This window comes from Pleurodeles waltl, chromosome 4_2 (genome assembly GCF_031143425.1).
Source record: "Pleurodeles waltl isolate 20211129_DDA chromosome 4_2, aPleWal1.hap1.20221129, whole genome shotgun sequence".
In the NCBI taxonomy this organism is placed as follows: domain Eukaryota; kingdom Metazoa; phylum Chordata; class Amphibia; order Caudata; family Salamandridae; genus Pleurodeles; species Pleurodeles waltl.
Genome location: NC_090443.1, coordinates 81,396,066 through 81,423,242, shown reverse-complemented (window position 1 = coordinate 81,423,242; position 27,177 = coordinate 81,396,066). Strand labels below are relative to the sequence as shown.

Here is a 27,177-nt window from a genome sequence, read left to right as displayed (position 1 = left end):
TAAACACTCCACAAAGTCCCTGAGCGCATAGGAAAAACTGACTAACACACAGGTTTTGGTGGAACGAAGACCGGCTGTAGAAGAGGCGAAAATACACCTGTCGGCAGCATCCAGCTGACTGTATTCTCTGTGAGGTGGATAAGAAGAAATCTGCTCCAAAGCAGTAATGACCAAAGCAGTCTGGACAACAAACCCCCTACGAGTAGGGTGGTGGCGAAGACACAAAAGATCATCCTGTGCCGGCTGATATCTGTGTGAAATAGAATGGTCCACCGAAGGAACAGAGACCTGCTGATTCCAGACACCTAGAAGGATGTCATACAGAGCCTTGCAAAAAGGCAGAATCGGTTCGGTATCGGCTTGATCCGGATTAAAATATAACAAGGTATCAGTAGATAATTGCACCCCAGGTATCTGCCACCCGCCTCAAGAAATCTGCAAAGGCGGTGGTGGCCTCAGTCGCCAATCCAGGTGGCAAGATTGGGCTAGATGCCGGAGAGGAATCTAGGCCACTAGCCATAGCCAAATCAAGCACCTAATTAGAGGATGAACCCGGAGGGGGCTCCGTGAAGGGAGCTTGAGAATGTGCAGAAGGGCCAGAAAATGGATATAGAACAGGTACAGCATCCAAATCAACGGCACCGGTGTCAATGGATGCAGACGCCACAGGACGAGAAAGCGGTGACACCAAAGGACGTGATGGCATCCAGAAGGACTTACTTGGAGATGCCAAAGGACCCCCTTGAGGTCAACAGAACCATCCGAGAACGACTTCTGGAGCACTCCCGGGACTGTGAGGATGAAGAAGGACTCTGATGCCGGCAAGAAGAGGACTTGTGCGCTCACATCATGATGGGCTTCATGCGACACTCCCTCAAAGATTTTGGCTTCAGACAATGGCAGGCGTCGCAGTCGTCGGCGTCATGACCCCGGACACCACGAACACACATTTAAACCCAGAAGGCAGATACACTATTACATTTGAAAAGGTGGTAAAATTACACCCAAGGTCGTTAAACTGACGTCAGCGCATCGGAGGAGGGAATATACGCACTCTGCTGAAGTCATGTCCTGAGACGACGTCGCTGTGGAGTCGCTCGATGCCCTCTACCAATACGCAGAGGTACTGCTGAGGAAAAATGTACGGATCCAGTTTGACATCTGGGACAGAATTCTAAGAGAAGGACTCTGCTGCTAGTTGTCTCTATTAGATTAGCCGTATAGCAAACACCTGAACAAGCAATAAAGAACAAATATGATTTCAGGCCATAAAAACTGTGAAAAAAGTAACCATGTATACCCAAAGACAAACTGTTTTTCAACCAAGTGTTTTAGATCACCTGACTAATGCCAATATTTGCCATTTGTACAGCATTAAACAGACTCTCACCTGGCTGGCGGTGCAGTTAGACACGCAGGTCCTGCCATCTGCACCCAAGTAGAAGTTGCTGGGGCAGGCACACTTGTGGGACCCACCAGGGGACAGCAGGCACAGATTACTGCAACCTCCATTGTTCGTTTTGCAGGGGTGTTCAGGGACTGGAGTGGAAGAAAGACGGGGAGAGGTGAGTGCAAGAAATGCACATTCATGTTAAACACATGAAAATCTAAAAGGTAATGCTACACTGGTCCAGCTTGGTTTCAAGCAAGCCAGGAAGGCAACTTCTTAAAACCACTGTACGGACTGCAAACCACAGATGCTGGGAAATTCTTACCGCAATGGAATGCAAGCCTGTCGACTATATATACATCATATACACCTTATTGATGGACATCAATGGCGGTTTCGATGTATAATGATGTCCGTCCTAAAGATGGTATATATCTGAATGGCCAACGTCATCTATTTCTACACTCTCTCCAACAACCCACAGTTATGGACACTGACATTTAACACACTGCACTATGGCATGGTCAGACCTTAACCTCATTCTAATCAGACCACCAACAAGCTTTGAAACTATGCACCTTTCAGGATGAAAATCGGAGTACTTCACATCCTTGTCAGGGAAATGAAACACTCTTCAAATAATAAAATATAAACACTGCAAATAATACAATACAAATAATATAACTGGCAAGCTCAAAGTGCTTTGGGCCTCATTAGGGCAAGAAGAATTTAAAGAAAAACCAAGTCAACAATACAATCTAATAGCTGCAACCTCAAACTATAGTTGCTCTTAACACAGTTCTCATCACCACTTTACATATAGTTTGAGGTTTAGCAAGTTTCCTTTAACTTCCTCCTACACATTTATTTGCAAGGAAATGGGCACTCAAAACAACAGCAGGAATGTGCAAACAATTCTGTACCCGTGATCTCATCCACCAGAATCACACATTTCTACTTTACTGACTACACATACCAACAAAACATCCTGAACCATCTGTGGAAGTCTGGCTCAGTTTATAGTGTACACCTACGGTGCGGCATCCTATACTGAGTCCAGGTAGCCTTACTGATAGTGTTTTGATGTCTGGACAACCAAAGCTCTCTAGGGGTAGCTGTAGAGAACAGTTCAGGCTTAGCTTGGAGTAGTGTAAAGCACTTAGAACACCACAGTAGTCAGTCAGTAACTTTTGTGTTGCAAAAATAAAGTATTCTTTATTACAACACAAAGACTATACTAACCTTGGTATATCTCCACTTGGAGATATCTACACACAAAATATATAGCATCCGCTAAGAAAGTGGTAGAAGCATAGAGGTGCACAATCAAGGTAAGTGTAAGGAATGGCGGAGATATTGAGAAAAACAAGGAGGAGTCACCCACCAGTCAGGACAGCCCCTAAGGTGTCCTGGGCTGAGGTGACCCCTGCCTTTAGAAATCGTTCATCTTGAGTTTGGAGGATTCCCCCAATAGGATTAGGAATGCGCCCCCCTCCCATCAGGGAGGAGGCACAAAGAGGGTGTAGCCACACTGCAGGACAGTAGCCACTGGCTACTGCCCTCCTGACCTAAACCCACCCCTAAATGTAGTATTTAGGGGCAACCCAGAACCCAGGAAATCAGATTCCTGAAACCTACACAAAGAAGAAGGACTGCTGACCTTAAAGCCCTGCAGAGACGACGGAGACAACAACTGACTTCGCCCCAGCCCTACCAGCCTGTCTCCAAAATCAAAGAACCTGCACAGCGACTCATCCGACAGGGACCAGCGACCTCTGAGGACTTTCCCTGAACCCGATGGACCAAGAAACTACAGAGAACAGCGGCACTGTTCAACAACAGCAACATCTTTGCAACAAAGAATCAACTTTTAAAGAACTCACTCTTCCCGCCGGAAGTGTGGGACTTAACACTCTGCACCCGACGCCCCCAGCTCGAGTTCCAGAAAACCATCACTGCAGAGAGGACTCCCAGGCAACTGCGACTTTGTGAGTAACCTGAGAGGACGCCCCCTGCACCTCCACAGTGACGCCTGGAGAGAGGATACAGAGGCTCCCTCTGACTGCGACTGCCTGGAACAAAGAACCCGACACCTGGGAAAAAGCACTGCACCCACAGTCCCCAGGACCGAAAGGACCCAACCTCCAGTGCAGGAGTGACCAGCAGGCGGCCCTCATCCTAGCCCAGTGGGTGGCTGGCCCGAGAAGCTCCCCTGTGCCCTTCATGCATCGCCTAAGTGACCCACCGGGTCCCTCCATTGCTTTCTATAGCAAACCCCACACCAACTTTGAACACTGCATCTTGCTGCCCCTGTGCCGCTGAGGGTGTGTTCTGTGTGCCTGTTTGTGTCCCCCCCCCAGTGCTCTACAAAACCCCCTTGGTCTGCTCCCCAAGGACGCAGGTACTTACCTCTCAGCAGACTGGAACCGGAGCATCCCTGTTCTCCATAGGCGCCTATGTGTTTTGGGCCCTCCTTTGACCTTTGTATCTGACCGGCACTGTGTTGCTGGTGCGGTGACTTTGGGGTTGCCTTGAACCCCCAACGGTGGGCTGCCTATGCCCAGGAGACTGAACTTGTAAGTGCTTTACTTACCTCAGAAACTTAACCATACTTACCTCCCCCAGGAACTGTTGATTTTTGCACTATGTCCACTTTTAAAATAGCTTATTGCCATTTTAACCTATACTGTGTGTACTACTGCTTTAATTCAAAGTTCCTTACTTATCTATGTGGAGTACCTTGCATGTTATCTAGTTACTAAAAATCTTGAATCTTGTGGTTCTAAAATAAATTAAGAAAATATATACCGTATTTATCGGCGTATAACACGCACCTCATTTTAAAAGGAAATTTCAGGAAAAAAAAACATTACATTTTATCGGCGTATAACACACACACATCATTTGCCCCCTATTTTCAGGGAGAAAAAGTGCGTGTTATACGCCGATAAATACGGTATTTCTACATAAAAACTATTGGCCTGGAGTTAAGTCTTTGAGTGTGTGTTCCTCATTTATTGCCGGTGTGTACAACAAATGCTTAACACTACCCTCTGATAAGTATACTGCTCGACCACACTACCACAAAATAGAGCATTAGAATTATCTAATTTTGCCACTATCAACCTCTAAGGGGAACCCTTGGACTCTGTGCACACTATCTCTCACTTTGAAATAGCATATACAGAGCCAACTTCCTACAGTAGGTGTGTTAGAATCCCAGGGGCTAGAGGAGTAAGAACTTATCAGAAGTAAGTACCAGAAATCGCATAGGCGCTTGGGTGCAGAGTTGTTATCGAGCCGGGTGTCCAATAGGCTAACACAGGTCTGGCGTGGCTTGATTTTTTTTTTTATTCAGGACCCTTCCCACTGGACCCTGAGGAAGCCAGTTGGCACAAAGAAGGTTGGCTAGTACCCGTGGATAATCTGAAGTTTAGAGTACCTACACCAGGGAGCTCAGGTGCCTAGGGATGAAGTGACGTCAGAAACCTTCGTTGGAGTCAATGGAAGCCTCGATTGTCCAACTGCTGTCATGATCCAGGTCAGTGGAGCCCAAGGGTGGATTCTGGATGTGAAGAACCTGCAGAGAAGAAGACAGTGTCCAGACCAATCAGAGGTGTCCAGGTGGTACAGGAAGGCAATGCACACCCTCATGGAGATGAGGTTCCTGCAGGATGGTAAGGGAAGAAGTTCAGCTCTGGAGTTCAGGGGATGCAGGAGATCCTTGGAGTTACCCACAAGCTGTCCTACATCGGTCACCAGATTTCAGGAAGTCAGTGGCTAGCAGGGCCACCAACAAGCCTTGGCTAATGCAATTAGATGTTGCAAGGAAGACTGCAGGTTTTTGAGGACCATCAAAGTCCTAGTGACTCAACCGTGAAGGGGAGTCACAGCAGGCCTTCAACAGGAAGATAAGACAGTCAGAGGAGCCCCCACAAGTGACCCACTGGCAGCAGGCACAGGGAGTCTTAGGAATAACAACAAAACAGAAGTTCCACATCGCGGGAGCTGCTGAGTAGAAGCTGATGTTCGAGCTGGAGTCCGCTGGAGGCTGGGGCTTCTTGGAGCCTGAAGATCTCTTTGAAGAAAAGTCAACAAGCCTTGGCAAGAGCAACAGTCACGGTGCACAGGGGTTCTGTTCCGGTGGCTGCAGCAAGGGTCCACCGTCTCCCAAATTGGTAAGAAGACAAGCTGGACCTGGAGAGGACCATAAAACCACCACTGTGGGACAGCAGGATCCACCAGCCGGTCGTCATCTTGAGGTGCCTGCGGATGCAAGGGAGTGACTCCTTCACTCCAAGGGAGATTCCTTCTTGGATGCAAACAGTGTTCTTGTGACCCTGAAGGATGCACAGCCACGGATTTTGCAGAAACCCTGCAGGAGCTAGAGAATGAAAATGTCAATACCCAGTGTACATCTGTTCGTGGCATCAGTCGCTGAGATTCACATGTTCTGCATAGCTCGCCATCTGGTGTTGGGTCGGAGTGTTACAAGTTGTTTTTCTTCGAAGAAGTGTTTTCGAGTCACGGGACCGAGTGACTCCTCCTTCTGTGCTCATTGCGCATGGGCGTCGACTCCATCTTCGATTGTTTTCCCCGCAGAGGGTGAGGTAGGAGTTGTACTATAGCAATAGTGCCCGCGCAATGAAATGTGTAAGTATGTACCTATTAAAGGTTTAAATAATATATATACAAATGTACAAAATTGAAGGTAACTTCTGAACTGCTACAGGCTTCCGGGGAGGTGGGTGGGCACATGTGAATCTCAGCGACTGATGCCACGAACAGATGTACACTGGGTAAGTGACATTTTCAGTTCGATGGCATCTGTCGCTGTAGATACACATGTTCTGCATAGACTAGTAAGCAGTTATTTCCCCATAAGCGGTGGTTTAGCCTGTAGGAGTAGAAGTTGTCTGAAATAGAGTTCTTAATACAGCTTGACCTACTGTAGCTTGTTGTGCGGATAGCACATCTATACAGTAGTGTTTGGTGAATGTGTGAGGCGTAGACCATGTGGCTGCCTTACATATTTCATGCATTGGGATGTTTCCTAAAAAGGCCATTGAAGCACCTTTTTTCCTTGTTGAATGTGCCCTGGGAGTAATGGGCAGTTGTCTTTTTGCTTTAAGGTAGCAGATTTGGATGCATTTAACTATCCATCTGGCTATACCTTGTTTTGATATTGGGTTACCTGCATGAGGTTTTTGGAATGCAATAAATAGCTGTTTAGTCTTTCTGATGTTCTTTGTTCTGTCAATGTAGTACATTAATGCTCTTTTGACATCTAATGTATGTAGTGCTCTTTCAGCCACAGAATCTGGCTGTGGGAAAAAAACTGGTAGTTCTACCGTTTGATTTAGATGGAACGGTGAAATAACTTTTGGTAAAAATTTTGGATTAGGTCGTAGGACGACCTTATTTTTATGTATTTGTATAAAAGGTTCTTGTGTTGTGAACGCTTGAATTTCACTTACTCTTCTTAGAGATGTAATGGCGATGAGAAAGGCAACTTTCCAGGTTAGGAATTGTATTCCGCAAGAGTGCATGGGTTCGAAAGGTGGGCCCATGAGTCTTGTTAGGACCACGTTTAGGTTCCATGAAGGAACAGGTGGTGTTCTTGGTGGTATAATTCTTTTAAGACCTTCTATGAATGCTTTGATAACTGGTATCCTATACAAGGAAGTTGAATAGGTAGTCTGCAGGTATGCAGATATTGCTGCAAGGTGTATTTTAATAGAAGAGAAGGCTAGCCTTGCTTTTTGTAAATGGAGCAAGTAATTTACTATATGTTTTGGAGTTGCGTGTAGTGGTTGTATCTGATTATGATGGCAGTAACAAACAAATCTTTTCCACTTACTTGCGTAGCAGTGTCTAGTGGATGGCCTTCTGGCTTGCTTTATGACTTCCATACACTCTTGGCTAAGTTGTAAGTGTCCGAATTCTAGGATTTCAGGAGCCAGATTGCTAGATTCAGCGATGCTGGATCTGGGTGTCTGATCTGTTGGTTGTGTTGCGTTAACAGATCTGGTTTGTTGGGCAGTTTGATGTGGGGTACTACAGAGAGATCTAGCAGTGTTGTGTACCAGGGTTGTCTTGCCCACGTTGGTGCTATTAAAATGAGTTTGAGTTTGTTTTGACTCAATTTGTTTACTAGATAAGGAAGGAGAGGGAGAGGAGGAAAAGCGTAAGGAAATATTCCTGACCAGTTCATCCATAGGGCATTGCCTTGGGATTGCTTGTGTGGGTATCTGGACGCGAAGTTTTGGCATTTTGCGTTCTCTTTTGTTGCAAATAAGTCTATTTGAGGTGTTCCCCAGAGTGTGAAGTAGGTGTTTAGAATTTGTGGGTGGATTTCCCATTCGTGGACTTGCTGGTGATCTCGAGAGAGATTGTCTGCCAGTTGATTCTGGATCCCTGGAATAAACTGTGCTATTAGACGAATTTGATGGTGGATTGCCCACTTCCATATGTTTTGAGCTAATAAGCTTAACTGCGTTGAATGTGTTCCTCCTTGTTTGTTTAGATAATACATCGTTGTCATGTTGTCTGTTTTGACAAGGATGTATTTGTGGATTATGATTGGTTGGAAAGCCTTTAGTGCTTGAAAAACTGCTAATAATTCTAGATGATTTATATGCAGTTTTGTTTGATGTATGTTCCATTGTCCTCTTATGTTGTGTTGATTGAGATGTGCTCCCCACCCTGTCATGGAAGCATCTGTTGTTATTACGTACTGTGGCACTGGGTCTTGGAAAGGCCGCCCTTTGTTTAAATTTATACTGTTCCACCATAGAAGCGAGAGGTAAGTTTGGCGGTCTATTAACACCAGATCTAGAAGGTGACCCTGTGCTTGAGACCACTGTGAGGCTAGGCACTGTTGTAAGGGCCTCATGTGCAGTCTTGCGTTTGGGACAATGGCTATGCATGAGGACATCATGCCTAGGAGCTGTAGTATTGTTCTTACTTGTATTGTCTGATTTGGAGACAGGTGTTGAATGACTCTGTTGAAATTGTGAATTGTTTGTGGAGTTGGCGTTGCTACTACTTTTGTCGTGTCTATTATGGCTCCTAGATATTGCTGTACTTTGCTTGGCTGAATGTTGGATTTTGCAAAGTTGACGGTGAACCCTGGTTTGTAGAGGGTTTGTATGACTTGATTTGTGTGGTTTGAGCATTGTGTGAGCGAACTGGTTTTGATTAGCCAGTCGTCTAGATACGGGAATACATGTATTTTCTGCCTTCTGATGTGTGCAGCGACTACTGCTAGGCATTTTGTGAATACTCTAGGAGCGGTTGTTAAACCAAAAGGCAATACTTTGAATTGGTAATGTATTTCTTTGAATACAAACCTTAGATATTTTCTGTGTGATTGATGTATTGGTATATGGAAATATGCGTCTTTGAGGTCTAGGGTTGTCATGTAGTTGTGTTTTTTGAGCAATGGTAACACTTCTTGTAGTGTGACCATGTGAAAGTGGTCTGATTTGATGAATGTGTTTACTACTCTGAGGTCTAGAATTGGTCTCAGTGTTTTGTCCTTTTTTGGTATCAAGAAGTACAGTGAATAAACTCCTGTGTTTATTTGTGTGCTTGGTACTAATTCTATTGCATTTTTTTGCAGTAGTGCTTGAACTTCTATCTCTAGAAGCTGTGAATGGTGTTTTGATAAATTTTGTGATTTTGGTGGTATGTCTGGAGGGAATTGCAGGAATTCTATGCAATAACCATGTTGGATAATTGCTAGGACCCATGTGTCTGTAGTAATTTCCTCCCATGCTTCGTAATATTGGCCTATCCTTCCCCCCACTGGTGTTGTGTGGGGGGGGGTGAGTGACGTGTGAGTCACTGCTTGTTGGTAGTGGTTTTGGGGCTTTGAAATCTTCCTCTATTCCTAGGGAATTGCCCTCCTCTATACTGGCCCCGAAAGCCTCCCCTGTACTGTCCCTGGTAGGTGGACGGTGCGGACTGTGAGGTACTAGCTTGTGTGGCCTGACCCCGAAACCCTCCTCTAAAAGGTGTTTTGCGGAAGGTGGTATAAGATCCTCTGCTCTGCGGGGAGTAGAGTGCGCCCATGGCCTTGGCAGTGTCAGTGTCCTTTTTGAGCTTTTCTATGGCTGTGTCGACCTCCGGACCGAACAGAAGTTTTTCGTTTACTGGCATGTTAAGTACTGCCTGCTGAATTTCTGGCTTGAATCCAGACGTTCTGAGCCATGCGTGCCTACGGATGGTAACCGACGTATTAATGGTCCTTGCGGCTGTGTCTGCTGCATCCATAGAGGAGCGTATTTGATTGTTGGAAATGTTTTGACCCTCCTCAACAACCTGTTTTGCTCTTTTTTGTAGATCTTTTGGGAGATGTTCAATGAGATGCTGCATCTCATCCCAGTGGGCTCGGTCGTATCGCGCTAGCAGCGCTTGTGAGTTTGCGATGCGCCACTGGTTTGCTGCTTGGACAGCGACCCTCTTCCCGGCTGCATCGAACTTTCTGCTTTCTTTATCTGGGGGAGGTGCATCCCCAGAAGTGTGTGAATTTGCCCGTTTTCTGGCAGCCCCTACCACCACAGAATCTGGTGGCAGCTGAGAGGTGATGAATACAGGGTCCGTAGGAGGCGCCTTATACTTTTTGTCCACTCTAGGCGTTACTGCCCTACTTTTAACTGGCTCCTTGAAGATCTCCTTTGCATGGCGTAGCATGCCTGGGAGCATAGGCAGGCTTTGGTAGGAGCTGTGGGTGGAGGAGAGGGTGTTAAATAAAAAGTCATCCTCTACTTGTTCAGAGTGTAGTTCCACATTATGGAACTGTGCTGCTCTAGCCACCACTTGTGAATAGGCTGTGCTGTCCTCAGGTGGTGATGGCCTAGTTGGGTATGTGTCTGGGCTGTTATCAGACACTGGTGCATCGTACAAGTCCCACGCGTCTTGATCTTGGTCATCGTGGCTCATGGCGGTGTGAGCTGGCGAATGTGACGGGGTGTAAGTTGGCGAAGCCGGAGTTACATGTGGAGGCGAGGGAGGAGGTGTTACCTTCTTTGCTGTTTGTTGCTGAGGAGTTTCTAGTGCTATAAACTGAAGTGTTCTCTTTCTTTTGACAGGTGGAAGGGTACTGATCTTCCCTGTCCCCTGCTGAATAAAGATACGCTTTTGCGTGTGATCCACTTCAGTGGATTGCAGTTCCTGTTCGAATCTGTGTTTTTTCATTTGTGAAGACATAGAATGTTCTTCAGTATAGGAGCCTGAAACTGGGTCTGTTGGTGCTTTTTTCGGCTCCGAAAACCCTGTTGTTTGTTTTTTCGGCTCCGAGGTAACTTTCCTCTTCTTTTGAGCCGAAAAATCTTGGCCTCTATGGTCTTCGGCGCCACTGTCTCGGCGTCGATCCGTGTCGACACCGAACTCTCGGTGTCGATGCTTCTCTTTAGCACTCTCTCGGTCCCGAGGAGGCTGCGTGCCGGTGTCTCGACCGGAGTCGGACGATCTCGACACTGAATGGGCCTTTTTCGGTGCCGATTGTTGGTCACCGGGAATTTGGGTTGAGCCATGGCCGGTTGGCAGTGGCGTCCCCTGGGCCTTTTTGCCTTTTTTAAGTTCTGATCTCGACGTCTTACTCACAGTTTTTGTATTGTCGAGTTCGTCGGAGTCTGAATCCTGGATGGAAAAGGATTCCTCCTGTTCCTCTTCTGTCTCGAACTGTCGATGCTCCTTTGGCGTGGACGCCATCTGCAGTCTTCTCGCTCGACGGTCGCGCAGAGTTTTTCGGGACCGGAACGCCCGACAGGCCTCACAGGATTCTTCGCTGTGCTCGGGTGACAGGCACAGGTTACAGACCGAGTGTTGGTCCGTATAAGGATATTTGTTGTGGCATTCAGGGCAGAATCGAAACGGGGTCCGTTCCATCGGCTTTGTTCTCCACGCGGTCGGGCCGACTAGGCCCCGACGGTGTGCCGAAATCTACCCCGAAGGGCACCGAAGCGCTTCGATGTTCAATGCGTCGTCATATGTGTTTATCTCGAACCGGATCGCAACGATACCGTCAAAAATCTTCCGTTTTCAGCTATCTTTCCGTTCCGAAACTCGGAGCGACAGGAACACGTCCGAACCCGATGGCGGAAAGAAAACAATCGAAGATGGAGTCGACGCCCATGCGCAATGAGCACAGAAGGAGGAGTCACTCGGTCCCGTGACTCGAAAACACTTCTTCGAAGAAAAACAACTTGTAACACTCCGACCCAACACCAGATGGCGAGCTATGCAGAACATGTGTATCTACAGCGACAGATGCCATCGAACACAATGTTGCAGTGGGAGCCCTCCCAACCGGATACAGGCTTGTTTCAGTTCTAAAAGCAGTGGAGCAGCGGCTCCAGAGGCCAGGAACAGAAGATGTCTTGCAGAGTGTTCCTTGGAGAGTGTTACTTGACAAATCTGAAGACCCACCACTGCGGGAGACCTTAAGTAACCCTAAAAGGGGGTTGGTCACTCTCTGCAGTGAATCACTTAGGAGAGGGTGTCAGGAACGCCATCTACCTGGCATGACCAGTCAGATGCTCCCAGGTGCCTCTGCCTGCCTTGCTTCCAGGCTTGCAAAGCTCGGTGCACCTCCCTAGGGGGCAAGCTGGACAGGGGGGTGGTCACTCCCCTGTCCTTTGTGTGGATTTGCGCCAGAGCAGGAACAGTGGGTTCCTGTACTGCTGCAAACTCGGTTAGGCAAGGAGGGCACCAAATGTGCCCTTTAAACCAGACTGGGGGCTCTCAGAGGCCACCCCACCCAAGTGACACCTAGTTCTCTAAAGAAGAGGAGGGGTCACACCTCCCTCCTACAGAAAATCCTTTGTTCTGCTTTTCCCTGCTCGAGTTAAGCTCAACAGCTGGAGGGCAGAACCGTGTTTGGGATCTGCAACAGCGTGGGCTGGCAGGCAAACTCAGTAAGGCTGTACAGGCAGAACCAGGGGATCCTCTAAGAAGCCCCCTGCGTACATGGTATCATGTAATTAACAGTGGAATTGTTGCAGCTGCATGATTCCAACATGACCAGTATCCACTACATCCCATATGATGGCTTCCCTGCACATACAAAGCCCAGGAATTGGAGTTGGGGTTTGTAGGGATACCTCTGCTCATGCATGGGTAGCTTAGGAACATGCACTGTGGCAATAGGCTGAAGGGCATACGAGAGGGGTGACTTACAGTGTCCAAGTGCAGTGACCGCAATATAAGGCAAGCCTTATATCTGACGTGAAAGATGCATGCACCTTATCATGCAGGGTTCAAAGGCAGGCCTACAGACACAGTTTGCATGGGCTTCCATGGGTGGCAAAATACATGCTGTTGCCCATGGGAGACCCCTGTGTACCAATGTCCTGGGTCACTAAGTACTATATACTAGGGACTTACATGGGTGCACCAGTTTGCCAATTGTGGGGTGTAAAAAGTGCACCAGCAACCACATTTCTGAGGAGAGAGCCCAGGCACTGGGGTCCTGATTAGCATGATCCCAGTGTACTACAGTCTAAATACATGGACACCAGGAAAAAAGTGGGAGGACCATGTCAGAAAGGTGCTATTTCTATACCATCTTCTCTGTTTGCAAAGTTCCCCATATACTGCGGTAAACACTGCAAAACAATAGTAATGACAGATTATGTTCTATACAGATGCCAGTTAACAATAACTATGATTGTAATCCTCCTCACCGTCAGGCTGCCTATATGGGTGGTAAACATGAATGTCCATGGGCCGGTGAAGGATACTGATAAGCATTGTTTTATTAGCCCCAGTTGTCTTATGAGCTCGGTTAATAGACTTGGTTTCCCAGTCGGTCCAGTAGATGTAGTCCTCGAAGATGGTCAAAGCAAAGATATGTGGGATGTCTTGGCTCAGCACTGCAGCAAAGGAGAAAAAAAGGTCAGCAGAGCTCAATCAGATCACAAAAAAAGTAGACAATTAAACAATAAAACATCCATTTAGAACCACCAGCATTACGGGGTATTCTGTGACGCATGCCTTAAAAATCATGCTGAAAAGAGTATCATTTCATACAAATTGAGAAGCAGATAGCTCATATTTCCACAGCAATATAAACTAAGATTTTGCTAACAGTTTTTTCCTTACCTAAAGCAGGTCATAACAGTGAGCATAGGGGAAAAAGTCACGACCTGCTCCAACTGGGCGTGCTATGCCAATACACAGCCCCATCAATGTGTTTCCCAAATATGCCCTCACATCACACTGCTTTCCTAGAATGCACGTGGCACAAGCAGGTTCTTAAACACCCTGATATATAATCGGACCTCCTAGAGGTGACCCAACACAAACAAGAGTAGTGAACTGTTCCAAAAAAAACTATTGTGTTAATGGGCCTCCTACAGATTAAACAGCCTCCCTGGTGACAAGACATTTATGCAATCATTGCTGTATGTGGTATAACCTTAAGACACTGCTCTGTAACTATCATCAGTGCCTAATACACTTTAAAGATTCTATCCTGCGGCAGCCTTTGCTATGCCAGCGCTAAACACATTACCTTGCTACTGTCAGTGCAAGCATCTTGTGCCCTAAAGATTCTTCCCTACCTCTGCTGCACATCTTGTGGTTCATTTATTTTTGTCATGAATGCCACATTAGTCACAAACCAAATTGGTGGCATTAGAGTGATGGCCGCATCCTAGCCAATCTGTCAGAACTAAAATTCTGTCTTCCCAAATGCCCTACCTGTGTGTCGGTTGCTACCGTCCAGACTTGCAAACTGGATGTAATCCTCGCGAGCATCAGCCCAATAGATGCGACTATTAACATAGTCCAGGGTGAGGCCATTAGGCCAAGTGATTCGACTGTCAACGATCACACTTCGGTTGGAGCCATCCATGCCAATCTTGCCAATCAATGAGTGATCACCCCAGTCTGTCCAGTATAGGTAGCTGTTAGAATTAAAAAGGTAAGTCAAGAAAAAGACACCAACAGGTACTACGCGGCAGCTTAGACAAATAAACACAGCTCTGCAAAGCACATCAATAAAACAAGGGGACTTTGTTAGCAACAATCACTGCAGAGCATACATAAGGAGAAACGTGATGCAAGATGTCAGAGAAGCCTACTTCCGGATCCCTTCATCTACACTCAACTTTAGGCACAGGTTTAAGTATAGAGCAGAAAAAATGACAACTGTGACAAGTGTGGAAAGAGCAGTTAGGATTAGTATGCAACACGTTTAGAGAACACTCCTAATTTTAAATGGACTGGCCATCGTTCGCCCAAGAATGCTTCATATTTATTGACTTTAGTTTTTAAAAAAAATTCATTACTTGGTTACTTTTGCTATCAGTAAAAAACTGTGTTTTACTATTATTATGCAGTTAGATTAACACTGTCCTTTCATAAAACTGTTAATCAGAAAACAATTAATATCTTCTTTTACCCTACTGACTCAACTATAAGACAAAGTTCACATGACATTTATCTAAAATTAGAGTGCTCTCCATAGCATAAAGATCTCTTTGGGTATAACAGATTTTCTCTCAATGTTTAAACAGTTAAACCAGGGACCTCAGGTTGTGTCATAAACCAGACAGAACTCACAAATCAAACTGACTGCAGATCAAATGTACAGCTAAAAGTGTAATGCCCTTCATATGAGTGCATGTCAGCTATCAAGATGCAAAATGTAAAATGCCATTAAGTGCTTAACCTGCAAAAAGTGTTAAGGTCAGGCTCTATACCGAAAGCAGTGCCATTTATTCAGTGTCCACTGTACTTAATCTAGAATTTTTTAATTACTGACCATCTTCTGTACTACCATTCATGAGATGTAGTACCCTTTTTCCAGATACAAATGAAGGTGTTGATAGCATAACATTTCCAATATTTTAATTGCATTGCCTATCAACATCTTTTCAATTCAGCTCATACTTCATTTGTTTCAGTCTTTCATAGTGAGACTTACAATTTAAAATAACTACCAGAACAAATTAAATGACAAAAATAAATCTACATAACATACTATAAAATCTTACTGCAATACACACAATATCGACAATCAATTTTACATTTTCATAGACCGAGTTCTAGGAAGCTGGCTCTGTATATACTATACCAAAGGTATACCGTGCACAAAGTCCAGGGGACGCCAGAAGCTTTACAGAGGCTAAAGTACATAATACCAATGCTCTCTTTTGTGGTAGTGTGGTCTAGCACTTTGGCTTATCAGAGGGTAGTGCTAAGCATTTTTTGTACACACACAGTCAAGGAATGAGGCAGTCTCGAGGACTAACTCCAGGCCCATTGCTTTATGTATCAAAAATATACTTTGTTACTTTATTTCTAGAACCAAAAGAATATTTGTTGCAAGTAAGCACAATTTCAAGTATGTATCACTTCCAGGTATCAAATGCACTTTGTTTAGAATTCACAGATAAGACAGTTTACAGGAGGTAATACTTTTCAGTTTCAAAAGAGGACAGTGCAATTTCAAATAGAAAGCTATGCAGTCCAAGGGGAGGAAAAGCAACCACACAATTTGCAGGCAAGTACTTGACTTACAATCCCGTTTGGGGGACAAGGTATCCACAGAGCAATGTTTAGGAAGACATCGAGGGTGCACCACACTGGGCCAGCCATGTCCAGAGGTCAAGTTTGGTGTCAGGCACCCAATGGAATCCTATAGAGACACGGGTCACTTAGAAAGAAACAGTTTGCAGTGAAGTACCTGCAACTTCAGGGCACAGAACTTGGGGGTTTAGATCAGCACCGGGGGGGCCACAGGTCAGCACCAGACACACCCTCAGCGGCACAGGGGCAGCCAGGTGCAGGGTGCCAACACAGGGTTGACACTCAATGCTTTTCAATGGGGGAACCCTAGGGGGTCACAAAGATGGTGCAGGCTTGGTCCTGGAAGTCGACTAAAGAAAACCAACTGCTGGACAGGTAAATAGAAAGCCCACTGGATATCGCTGGACCGTCTGTTAAATTTCCCAAGGCCGGGGGACTGAGGGTGCACGGGTATCTTGAGGCATTGGGAAATCTTCACCAGAGCCAGTCGGGGTGGGGGTGCGGGGTATAGCTCTGGATTTATGGTGCAGGCATTGTCGTGTTGGACAGGAGGGGTCAACTCAGGGTGGACTCTAGTTCGAAATTGCCTAGGGGCCTTCTCTGGACTTGTGGGCCACCTGGACACGGGCCATGTTGTGCAGGTGCAGAGAGGGTAGGGCTCGCGGATCTGGGGCAGTACTGGAGCCCTTCTTGGAAGTTTCTTTGTGAACAGGGCCACTGTACTCAAAAGATCTGGGGTAGGAAGGCAGTTCTCTAGGGGTTTGTAGGGGTAGCTGGTCGTGCAGGACTAGTCATCTTGTACGGGGAGTACTGAAGCTGCTGCAGGCAGGCCAGTAGGGCTGGGGTCAAGTCAGTTGTCACCTGGAGTCTTCTCTGATGGTGCGGGTCTTGAGTCCTCCTTCTCAGGTCACCAGGAATCTGAAGAGTAAGGTTAAGGGGTGCCCCTTGTAAGCTGGCATGGTGCGTGGTGAACACCTATTGTGTTTGCACCTTATACCAGGTCCAGGCAACCCCTATTGGTTAGTGAGGCAGCGTCTTGGAAGGCAGGGCTCTAGTGGTAGTCCAGGCTGACCCTCAGCAGTCAGCAGAGCCAGCAGAAGCAGTTACAGCCCCCAACAGGCACCCCACTGGCAGCAGGCACAGTAAGTTGCAGTGAGGCCCAGTTAGCACACCTGGAGAGGAGCCCCCGTTGCTGGAAGAGCAGAGGAGAGACTGTCCTGGCAAGGGTGAAGTGCCGGAGGGAGGGGCTATTTGGAGCATGAAGATCCCTTGGCGCAAGAATCAAGAACCCTTGGTTGCTGCAAGAGTCAAGGTGCACAGGGGTACTGTCCTGCAAGGAGAGTCAAGGGCTTACCCTCTCAAAATGGACAGAGGGCTGAGAGGACCAAAGGGACCACTCCATACCACCACCTATGTTGTAGGATCGACGCAGTTCCACAGGAGTGCAGATCCACGAAGCCAGACGTTGTGGTTGTAGGTGCTTGCAGATGCAGGGGGATTCTGCCAAGAATCGGGACAAGGGTGGGGGACTGTAGGAAGTTGGCTCTGTATGTGCTATTTCAAAGTAAGGAATAGCATGCACAGAGTCCAAGGGTTCCCCTTAGAGGTAAAATAGTGGTAAAAACAGATAATACTAATGCTCTATTTTGTGGTAGTGTGGTCGAGCAGTAGGCTTATCCAAGGAGTAGTGTTAAGCATTTGTTGTACATACACATAGACAATAAATGAGGTACACACACTCAGAGACAAATCCAGCCAATAGGTTTTTGTATAGAAAAATATCTTTTCTTAGTTTATTTTAAGAACCACAGGTTCAAATTCTACATGTAATATCTCATTCGAAAGGTATTGCAGGTAAGTACTTTAGGAACTTTAAATCATAAAAATTGCATGTATACTTTTCAAGTTATTGACAAATAGCTGTTTTAAAAGTGGACACAGTGCAATTTTCACAGTTCCTAGGGGAGGTAAGTTTTTGTTAGTTTTACCAGGTAAGTAAGACACTTACAGGGTTCAGTTCTTGGTCCAAGGTAGCCCACCGTTGGGGGTTCAGAGCAACCCCAAAGTTACCACACCAGCAGCTCAGGGCCGGTCAGGTGCAGAGTTCAAAGTGGTGCCCAAAACACATAGGCTAGAATGGAGAGAAGGGGGTGCCCCGGTTCCGGTCTGCTTGCAGGTAAGTACCCACGTCTTCGGAGGGCAGACCAGGGGGGTTTTGTAGGGCACCGGGGGGGACACAAGCCCACACAGAAATTTCACCCTCAGCAGCGCGGGGGCGGCCGGGTGCAGTGTAGAAACAGGCGTCGGGTTCGCAATGTTAGTCTATGAGAGATCTCGGGATCTCTTCAGCGCTGCAGGCAGGCAAGGGGGGGATTCCTCGGGGAAACCTCCACTTGGGCAAGGGAGAGGGACTCCTGGGGGTCACTTCTCCAGTGAAAGTCCGGTCCTTCAGGTCCTGGGGGCTGCGGGTGCAGGGTCTCTCCCAGGCGTCGGGACTTTGGATTCAAAGAGTCGCGGTCAGGGGAAGCCTCGGGATTCCCTCTGCAGGCGGCGCTGTGGGGGCTCAGGGGGGACAGGTTTTGGTACTCACAGTATCAGAGTAGTCCTGGGGTCCCTCCTGAGGTGTTGGATCTCCACCAGCCGAGTCGGGGTCGCCGGGTGCAGTGTTGCAAGTCTCACGCTTCTTGCGGGGAGCTTGCAGGGTTCTTTCAAGGCTGCTGGAAACAAAGTTGCAGCCTTTCTTGGAGCAGGTCCGCTGTCCTCGGGAGTTTCTTGTCTCTTCGAAGCAGGGGCAGTCCTCAGAGGATGTCGAGGTCGCTGGTCCCTTTGGAAGGCGTCGCTGGAGCAGGATCTTTGGAAGGCAGGAGACAGGCCGGTGAGTTTCTGGAGCCAAGGCAGTTGTCGTCTTCTGGTCTTCCTCTGCAGGGGTTTTCAGCTAGGCAGTCCTTCTTCTTGTAGTTTGCAGGAATCTAATTTTCTAGGGTTCAGGGTAGCCCTTAAATACTAAATTTAAGGGCGTGTTTTAGGTCTGGGGGGTTAGTAGCCAATGGCTACTAGCCCTGAGGGTGGGTACACCCTCTTTGTGCCTCCTCCCAAGGGGAGGGGGTCACAATCCTAACCCTATTGGGGGAATCCTCCATCTGCAAGATGGAGGATTTCTAAAAGTCAGAGTCACCTCAGCTCAGGACACCTTAGGGGCTGTCCTGACTGGCCAGTGACTCCTCCTTGTTGCTTTCTTTGTTCCCTCCAGCTTTGCCGCCAAAAGTGGGGGCCGTGGCCGGAGGGGGCGGGCAACTCCACTAAGCTGGAGTGCCCTGCTGGGCTGTGACAAAGGGGTGAGCCTTTGAGGCTCACCGCCAGGTGTCACAGCTCCTGCCTGGGGGAGGTGTTAGCATCTCCACCCAGTGCAGGCTTTGTTACTGGCCTCAGAGTGACAAAGGCACTCTCCCCATGGGGCCAGCAACATGTCTCTGGTGTGGCAGGCTGCTGGAACTAGTCAGCCTACACAGACAGTCGGTTAAGTTTCAGGGGGCACCTCTAAGGTGCCCTCGGTGGTGTATTTTACAATAAAATGTACACTGGCATCAGTGTGCATTTATTGTGCTGAGAAGTTTGATACCAAACTTCCCAGTTTTCAGTGTAGCCATTATGGTGCTGTGGAGTTCGTGTAAATCAGACTCCCAGACCATATACTCTTATGGCTACCCTGCACTTACAATGTCTAAGGTTTTGTTTAGACACTGTAGGGGTACCATGCTCATGCACTGGTACCCTCACTTATGGTATAGTGCACCCTGCCTTAGGGCTGTAAGGCCTGCTAGAGGGGTGTCTTACCTATACTGCATAGGCAGTGAGAGGCTGGCATGGCACCCTGAGGGGAGTGCCATGTCGACTTACTCGTTTTGTCCTCACTAGCACACACAAGCTGGCAAGCAGTGTGTCTGTGCTGAGTGAGAGGTCTCCAGGGTGGCATAAGACATGCTGCAGCCCTTAGAGACCTTCCTTGGCATCAGGGCCCTTGGTACTAGAGGTACCAGTTACAAGGGACTTATCTGGATGCCAGGGTCTGCCAATTGTGGATACAAAAGTACAGGTTAGGGAAAGAACACTGGTGCTGGGGCCTGGTTAGCAGGCCTCAGCACACTTTCAATTGTAAACATAGCATCAGCAAAGGCAAAAAGTCAGGGGGCAACCATGCCAAGGAGGCATTTCCTTACAGGGACAAAGAAAGAAAGAAAAAAAAAAGAGTATTCATTAGGCATGTGGATCCCAAACTATGAGGCGTGGCTCCCTGGTGTGCCATCAAAACTAGCCAGGGGCGCCGCACACAGTTTGGGAACCACTTAGCTATTTCCAGTTCGGACACAATAAAACTACAGCCAGTGGTTCCCAAACTGTGTGCGGCGCCCCTGGCTAGTTTTAATGGCGCACCAGGGAGCCGCGCTCCCAGTTTGGGAACCACTGAAAAGCTCTTCTGGTGGTGGGCCTCCATTGTAGCCCCCTTAATTGACCTCACATCCAAAAGGATGCCCAAGAAAGTTTTAAAGGACAGCTAGTTGTGAAAAACGTTTTGATTACCTCAAAGAGGCCATGTGCTCTGCTCCCATTCCAAGAAGCCCAGGTTACTCCAGGCAGTCCATTTTACAAACAGATGCTTCTGAGGTAGGGATAGGGGCAGGGTTGTGTAGGAAAGTACCCTCTTTTTGGCACAGTTACCCACATTGTTTGGCTGCTATCAGTGTGCTTAGATTTGTGTTACAGGGATCCTGCTAACCAGGACTCCAGTGATTGTTCTCTCTCCCTCTAAATTTGTAGTTAGGTACCTAGGGCACTGGGACACCAGGAGCTCCCTGTGGACTGCAGCATATATTGCGCTACCCATGGGAGTCCATGCAAAATGTGATTGCAGGCCTGCCATTGCAGCCTGCATGAAAAGGTGCATGCACCCTTTTCACCACAGGTCACTTCACCAGGTTACTCTAGGTCACCCCTGTGGTAGGCCCTCCTAGTCTAGAGGGCAGGGTGCAGGCTCCTGTGTGTGAGGACACCCCTGCATAAGCAGAGGTGCCCCTACAAACTCCAGTTCCAATGCACTGGACTTCGTAAGTGCAGGGAAGCCATTTTACCCCTGTACTGGACACATGGACCCATGTCCAGCTACATAATGTTAACTCCCAACCTGGGCATGTTTGGTATGAAACATGTCAGAATCATACCCCAATACTAATGCCGGTATTGGTTGTATGACTCCATGCACTTTGGAGGCTCCCTAGAGGAACCCCCAGTATTGCTCCAACCAGTCATCCAGGACTTTGCAGACAGCCTGTGCTGCTGCAGCCCCCAAGACAGGTGTCTGCCCTCCGGCAGCTTGACCAGCTCAGGCAGGGGAAGGCAGAACAACGGATTTCCTGTGGTTGAGGGCGGTGACACCCTCTCCCTTGGAAATAGGTGTTACAATGCTGAGGAGGGGTAGCCTCCCTAAGCCACCCATTTGCTTTCAGGGACACATTTGGTGCCCCCCTTGCATAAACCAGTTTGCACCAATCCAGGGACCCCGTACTCTGGTGCAAAACTGGACAAAGGAAAGTGGAGTGACCACTCCTCTGTCCATCAACACTCCAGGGGTGGTGCCCAGAGCTCCTTCAGGTGGCCACTTGGTTCTGTCACAAGATGTGCAGTGGCCCCTGGGAGCATCTGAGTGGCCAGGTTCGGCAGGTGACATCAGGTCACAGTGCAAAGTGACCAATCCCCCTGGTAGGGCTATTTAGAGACTCCCTTATGGGAGGGTCCCCAGATTCGTCAGGCAAGGCTCTACCAGGACTCCTCTGCATTGTCTACTTCTGCTACGGGCCACCGGAATCGCGAATGGACACTTCAGGAATCGACAAGACTGCAACCAAGACAACCTCGCCTTGCAACATTGTTTCCAGGGCTCCTTCCTGCAACTGCAACATTTCCACGGTGGAGCATCCTCTGGGGTCCGCAAGACTTCAGCTTCAGCAAGAAGGAATCTCCCTTGGAGTGAAGGGGTCACTCCCCAGCATCTGCAGGTACCTACAGCAATGATGTCCGGCTGCGTGGATCAGCCCTCCAATGGAACTGTGTGTATCCTGCAACACAGGTTGTGGTCTGGAGTGGTTCCCTGGCCGTCTCTGCCGTATGTCCATTTTCAGAGACAGTGAGCCCTTGCCTCTCCTTTCACAACAGTACCCCTATGCACCGTGACTCTTGCAGCAACCGAGGCTTGTTTGCTCCTGATCCAAGGGATCTTCAAGATCCAAGTAGCCTCAGGCTCTAGCACTTCACCCTAGCAAGGACAGCCTCCTCTATGCTGCTCCAGCGACGTGGGACTCTTCTCCAGCTGTGCTTATTGGGCCTCACTGCAACTTACTGTGCCTGCTGTCAGTGAGTTGCCTGTGGTGGCTGTGATTGCTTCTGGTGGCTCTCCTGACTGCTGAGGGTCAGCCCGGACCCCCCCCTCCAAGGCTCAAGTTCCCTGGACCTTGCTGGTCCTCTTCAGCCTTGAAACTCTTAGTTTGTCAAGGCCTGTCGCTGGTTCTCCTAACCACTGACCATCTGCGACCCGGCGAATGACGTGGGACATCATCTGCACAGCTCCAAGGACTTCTCTGCAGCTCCTGGTCTCCACAGCTGACCATCTCCTTCCCATGTCGACCCAGATCATCTTCCTGGGAAGTGTGGGTAGTGTCTCCTGCCCTCTCTGGACACTCCATCGTGGACTGGACTCTGTCCCCTTCTTTTTTAAGTCCTTCTCTTCTACACTCCACTTTGGTCTGGTCCTGTTCTTGCACAATCCATTTTCTAAGCCCTCTTGCTAGTCCTTGGGAATACCAGGTACTTATCTCTGCGTCCGGTTCTACGAGGACACAGGTCTGCAGGGTAGGTTAATCAGCCTACTTACAAGGAATTAGAAAATATTAGTTCCTTTTCCTGACTTGTGATCCTTTAAGAGCTCTATCCTGATATTGGGGATGGGCGACTTTATTGTACGAGCAGAACTAAGTAAGTGACTACTTATCTTTAAATATTGATGAGTATTTGACTTGAAATCTTGGAGTAGATTTTCTCTTTGGTCCTGAAGAAGCGTCATAGGATCCGGCTGGACCATTTGGACGCGAAACATGTAGACCTGCTATAGAGAGATACCATATAGTGTGTTATACTCTTTTTTGAGAGTAGGTGACCATCATTTATCACTCGTTACTCTCTGACTTGTTTTTAATCTTGGTCTTCATCACATAAAACTGATTAAATTATGAGTGATATCTGTTGATGATGAACCAATTTTAATTTTTCTATTCACTCCACTTACACTTGGGTACTTCTAATTGGGCACCCGCTCTAAATAAATGCTTTGGATGTTCTACTACCTGAGCACCCCGGTTAAGAGCACCCCCTCGGGGGGAGCCCGTTAGGCATTGCAGTACCAGCCTAACGAGGAGCTTTCCCAATGATGAAGCCAGTCATCCAATGTGATGCATGAGGGTTCTTGCTCCTGTAGATATTTCGTTCACTCTAAATGATTACTCTCAATAGGAACAGTGTACTTCTAGATTTTTAATGACTACATTGGGAGGCTGTACACTGGACCTGTAATCTCCCGGTCCCTTTCCTATTTTTCCACTTATCTCTGCTCTCCTGGTCACTGGTGGTCACTTAGGTACTCACCTCTAGGGAGTCCAGAGTTCTTCCAGCTTCCCTCTAACTACTCCATACCCTTGGGTGGGGGACCTCACTTCGCATTCTACTATTTTAGTATATGGTTTGACCCTTCCCTAGGGCCCTCACTGTTTTTCACTGGTTCTTACCAAACTTACCCAGTGTACATCTGTTCGTGGCATGTTCCGCTGCAGATTCACATGCTATGCATATTCTGCCATCTAGTGTTGGGCTCGGAATGTTACAAGTTGTTTTTCTTATAAGAAGTCTTTTCGAGTCACGGGATCGAGTGACTCCTCCTCTTCGGCTCCATTGCGCATGGGCATCGACTCCATGTTAGATTGTTTTCCCGCAGAGGGTAAGGTAGGAGTGATAGAGTATAAAGAAAAGATATCCATGCAAATATATATATATATTCCATTTGCATGGATATCTTTTCTTTATACTCTATCACTCCTACCTTACCCTCTGCATATATATATATATATATATATATATATATATATATATATATATATATATATATATATATATATATATATATATATATATATATATATATATATATATATATATGGAAAATGTCACTTACCCAGTGTACATCTGTTCGTGGCATGAGACGCAGCAGATTCACATGCTGTGCATATCCCGCCATCTAGTGTTGGGCTCGGAGTGTTACAAGTTGTTTTTCTTCGAAGAAGTCTTTTCGAGTCACAAGATCGAGGGACTCCTCCCATTTCGGCTCCATTGCGCATGGGCGTCGACTCTATCTTAGATTGTTTTCCCCGCAGAGGGTGAGGTAGGAGTTGTGTATATAGTAATAGTGCCCATGCAATGGAGTAAGTATGTATGTACATAATGTGACTAAAAGTATTATATTTACAAATGTACAAGTTTAATTTTAATCAACTTATAACGGCTACAGGCTCCCGAGGAGGTGGGAGGGCGCATGTGAATCTGCAGCATCTCATGCCACGAACAGATGTACACTGGGTAAGTGACATTTTCCGTTCGATGGCATGTGTAGCTGCAGATACACATGCTGTGCATAGACTAATAAGCAGTTATTTCCCCAAAAGCGGTGGTTTAGCCTGTAGGAGTTGAAGTTGTTTGAAATAATGTTCTTAGTACTGCTTGTCCTACTGTGGCTTGTTGTGTTGTTAACACATCCACGCAGTAATGTTTAGTGAATGTATGAGGCGTAGACCATGTGGCTGCCTTACAGATTTCTGTCATTGGTATATTTCCTAGAAAGGCCATTGTGGCTCCTTTCTATCTAGTGGAGTGTGCCTTCGGTGTAATACGCAGTTCTCTCTTAGCTTTAACATAACAGGTTTGAATACATTTAACTATCCATCTGGCAATGCCTTGTTTGGATATTGGATTTCCTGTATGAGGTTTTTGGTAAGCTACAAACAATTGTTTTGTCTTGCGAAACTGTTTGGTTCTATCAATGTAGTACATTAGAGCTCTTTTTATGTCTAATGTATGTAATGCTCTTTCAGCTACAGAGTCTGGTTGTGGAAAAAACACTGGGAGTTCCACAGATTGGTTTAAGTGGAACGGTGATATGACTTTTGGTAAGAATTTCGGATTTGTACGGAGAACCACTTTATGTTTGTGTATTTGTATAAAGGGTTCTTGTATGGTAAAGGCTTGTATTTCACTTACTCTTCTAAGTGATGTGATAGCTATTAGAAAGGCTACTTTCCAAGTCAGATATTGCATTTCACAAGAATGCATGGGTTCGAATGGTGTGCCCATGAGTCGTGTTAATACAATATTAAGGTTCCACAAAGGTACTGGTGGTGTTCTTGGGGGTATGATTCTTTTTAGTCCCTCCATAAATGCTTTAATGACTGGGTGTAGGAAGTTGGCTCTGTATGCACTATTTCAAAGTAAGGAATAGTATGCACAGAGTCCAAGGGTTCCCCTTAGAGGTAAGATAGTGGCAAAAAGAGAATTCTAATGCTCTATTTTGTGGTAGTGTGGTCGAGCAGAAGGCTTATCAAAGGAGTAGTGTTAAGCATTTGTTGTACACATACAGGCAATAAATGAGGAACACACACTCAGAGACAATTCCAGGCCAATAGGTTTTTGTATAGAAAAATATATTTTCTTAGTTTATTTTAAGAACCACAGGTTCAAGATTTACATGTAATACTTCAAATGAAAGGTATTTCAGGTAGGTACTTTAGGAACATTGAATTAGCAAAATAGCATATACAGTTGTCACATAAATGACATATTGCTATTTTAAAACTAGACAGTGCAATTTTCAACAGTTCCTGGGGGCTGCGGATACAGTGCCTTTACCAGGTGTCGGGTCTTTGACGCAGGCAGTCGTGGTCAGGGGGAGCCTCTGGATTCCCTCTGCAGGCGTCGCTGTGGGGGCTCAGGGGGGTCAACTCTGGCTACTCACGGTCTCGCACTCACCGGGGAGTCCTCCCTGAAGTGATTGTTCTCCACAAGTCGAGCCGGCGGCGTCGGGTGCAGAGTGCCAAGTCTCACGCTTCCGGTGGGAAACGCGTGTTGTTTCAAAGTTGCAGTCTTTGGTGAACAGAGCCGCTGCCCTCGGGAGTTCTTGGTCCTTCTAGATGCAGGGCAGTCCTCTGAGGCTTCAGAGGTCGCTGGTCCCTGTGGAAAGCGTCGCTGGAGCAGGGTCATTAGAAGTGGGAGACAGGCCGGTAGAGCTGGGGCCAAAGCAGTTGGTGTCTCCGTCTTCTCTGCAGGGTTTTTCAGCTTAGCAGTCCTCTTCTTCTTAGGTTGCAGGAATCTGAGTTACTAGGTTCTGGGGAGCCCCTAAATACTGCATTTAGGGGTGTGTTTAGGTCTGGGGGGTTAGTAGCCAATGGCTACTAGCCCTGAGGGTGGCTACACCCTCTTTGTGCCTCCTCCATGAGGGGAGGGGGGCACATTCCTATCCCTATTGGGGGAATCCTCCATCTGCAAGATGGAGGATTTCTAAAAGTCAGAGTCACCTCAGCTCAGGACACCTTAGGGGCTGTCCTGACTGGCCAGTGACGACTCCTTGTTTTTCTCATTATCTCCTCCGGCCTTGCTGCCAAAAGTGGGGTCGTGGCCGGAGAGGGCAGGCAACTCCACTAGCTGGAGTGCCCTGGGGTGCCGTAACAAAAGGGGTGAGCCTTTGAGGCTCACCGCCAGGTGTTACAGTTCCTGCAGGGGGAGGTGAGAAGCACCTCCACCCAGTACAGGCTTTGTTACTAGCCACAGAGTGACAAAGGCACTCTCCCCATGTAGCCAGCAACATGTCTGGTGTGTGGCAGGCTGCTAAAACCAGTCAGCCTACACGGGTAGTTGGTTAAGGTTTCAGGGGGCACCTCTAAGGTGCCCTCTGGGGTGTATGTTACAATAAAATGTACAATGGCATCAGTGTGCATTTATTGTGCTGAGAAGTTTGATATCAAACTTCACAGTTTTCAGTGTAGCCATTATGGTGCTGTGGAGTTCATGCATGACAGACTCCCAGACCATATACTCTTATGGCTACCCTGCACTTACAATGTCTAAGGTTTTGCTTAGACACCGTAGGGGCATAGTGCTCA

The 27,177-nt window shown here is 47.3% G+C and overlaps 1 protein-coding gene across 2 annotated transcripts in view; it reads right to left on the bottom strand.

Annotated features, from left to right (window-relative positions):
* The window catches only part of LRP1 (LDL receptor related protein 1), a 1,410,884-nt gene that overhangs the window by 475,303 nt on the left and 908,404 nt on the right, over positions 1-27,177 (bottom strand). For both annotated transcript variants that reach the window (XM_069230782.1, XM_069230783.1), the window contains exons 60-62: positions 14,099-14,304; positions 13,081-13,269; positions 1,391-1,539 (exon numbers count right to left, since the gene is read on the bottom strand). In XM_069230782.1, coding sequence (XP_069086883.1) covers positions 1,391-1,539; positions 13,081-13,269; positions 14,099-14,304 — 544 coding nt within the window. The remainder of the gene's footprint in view (positions 1-1,390; positions 1,540-13,080; positions 13,270-14,098; positions 14,305-27,177) is intronic.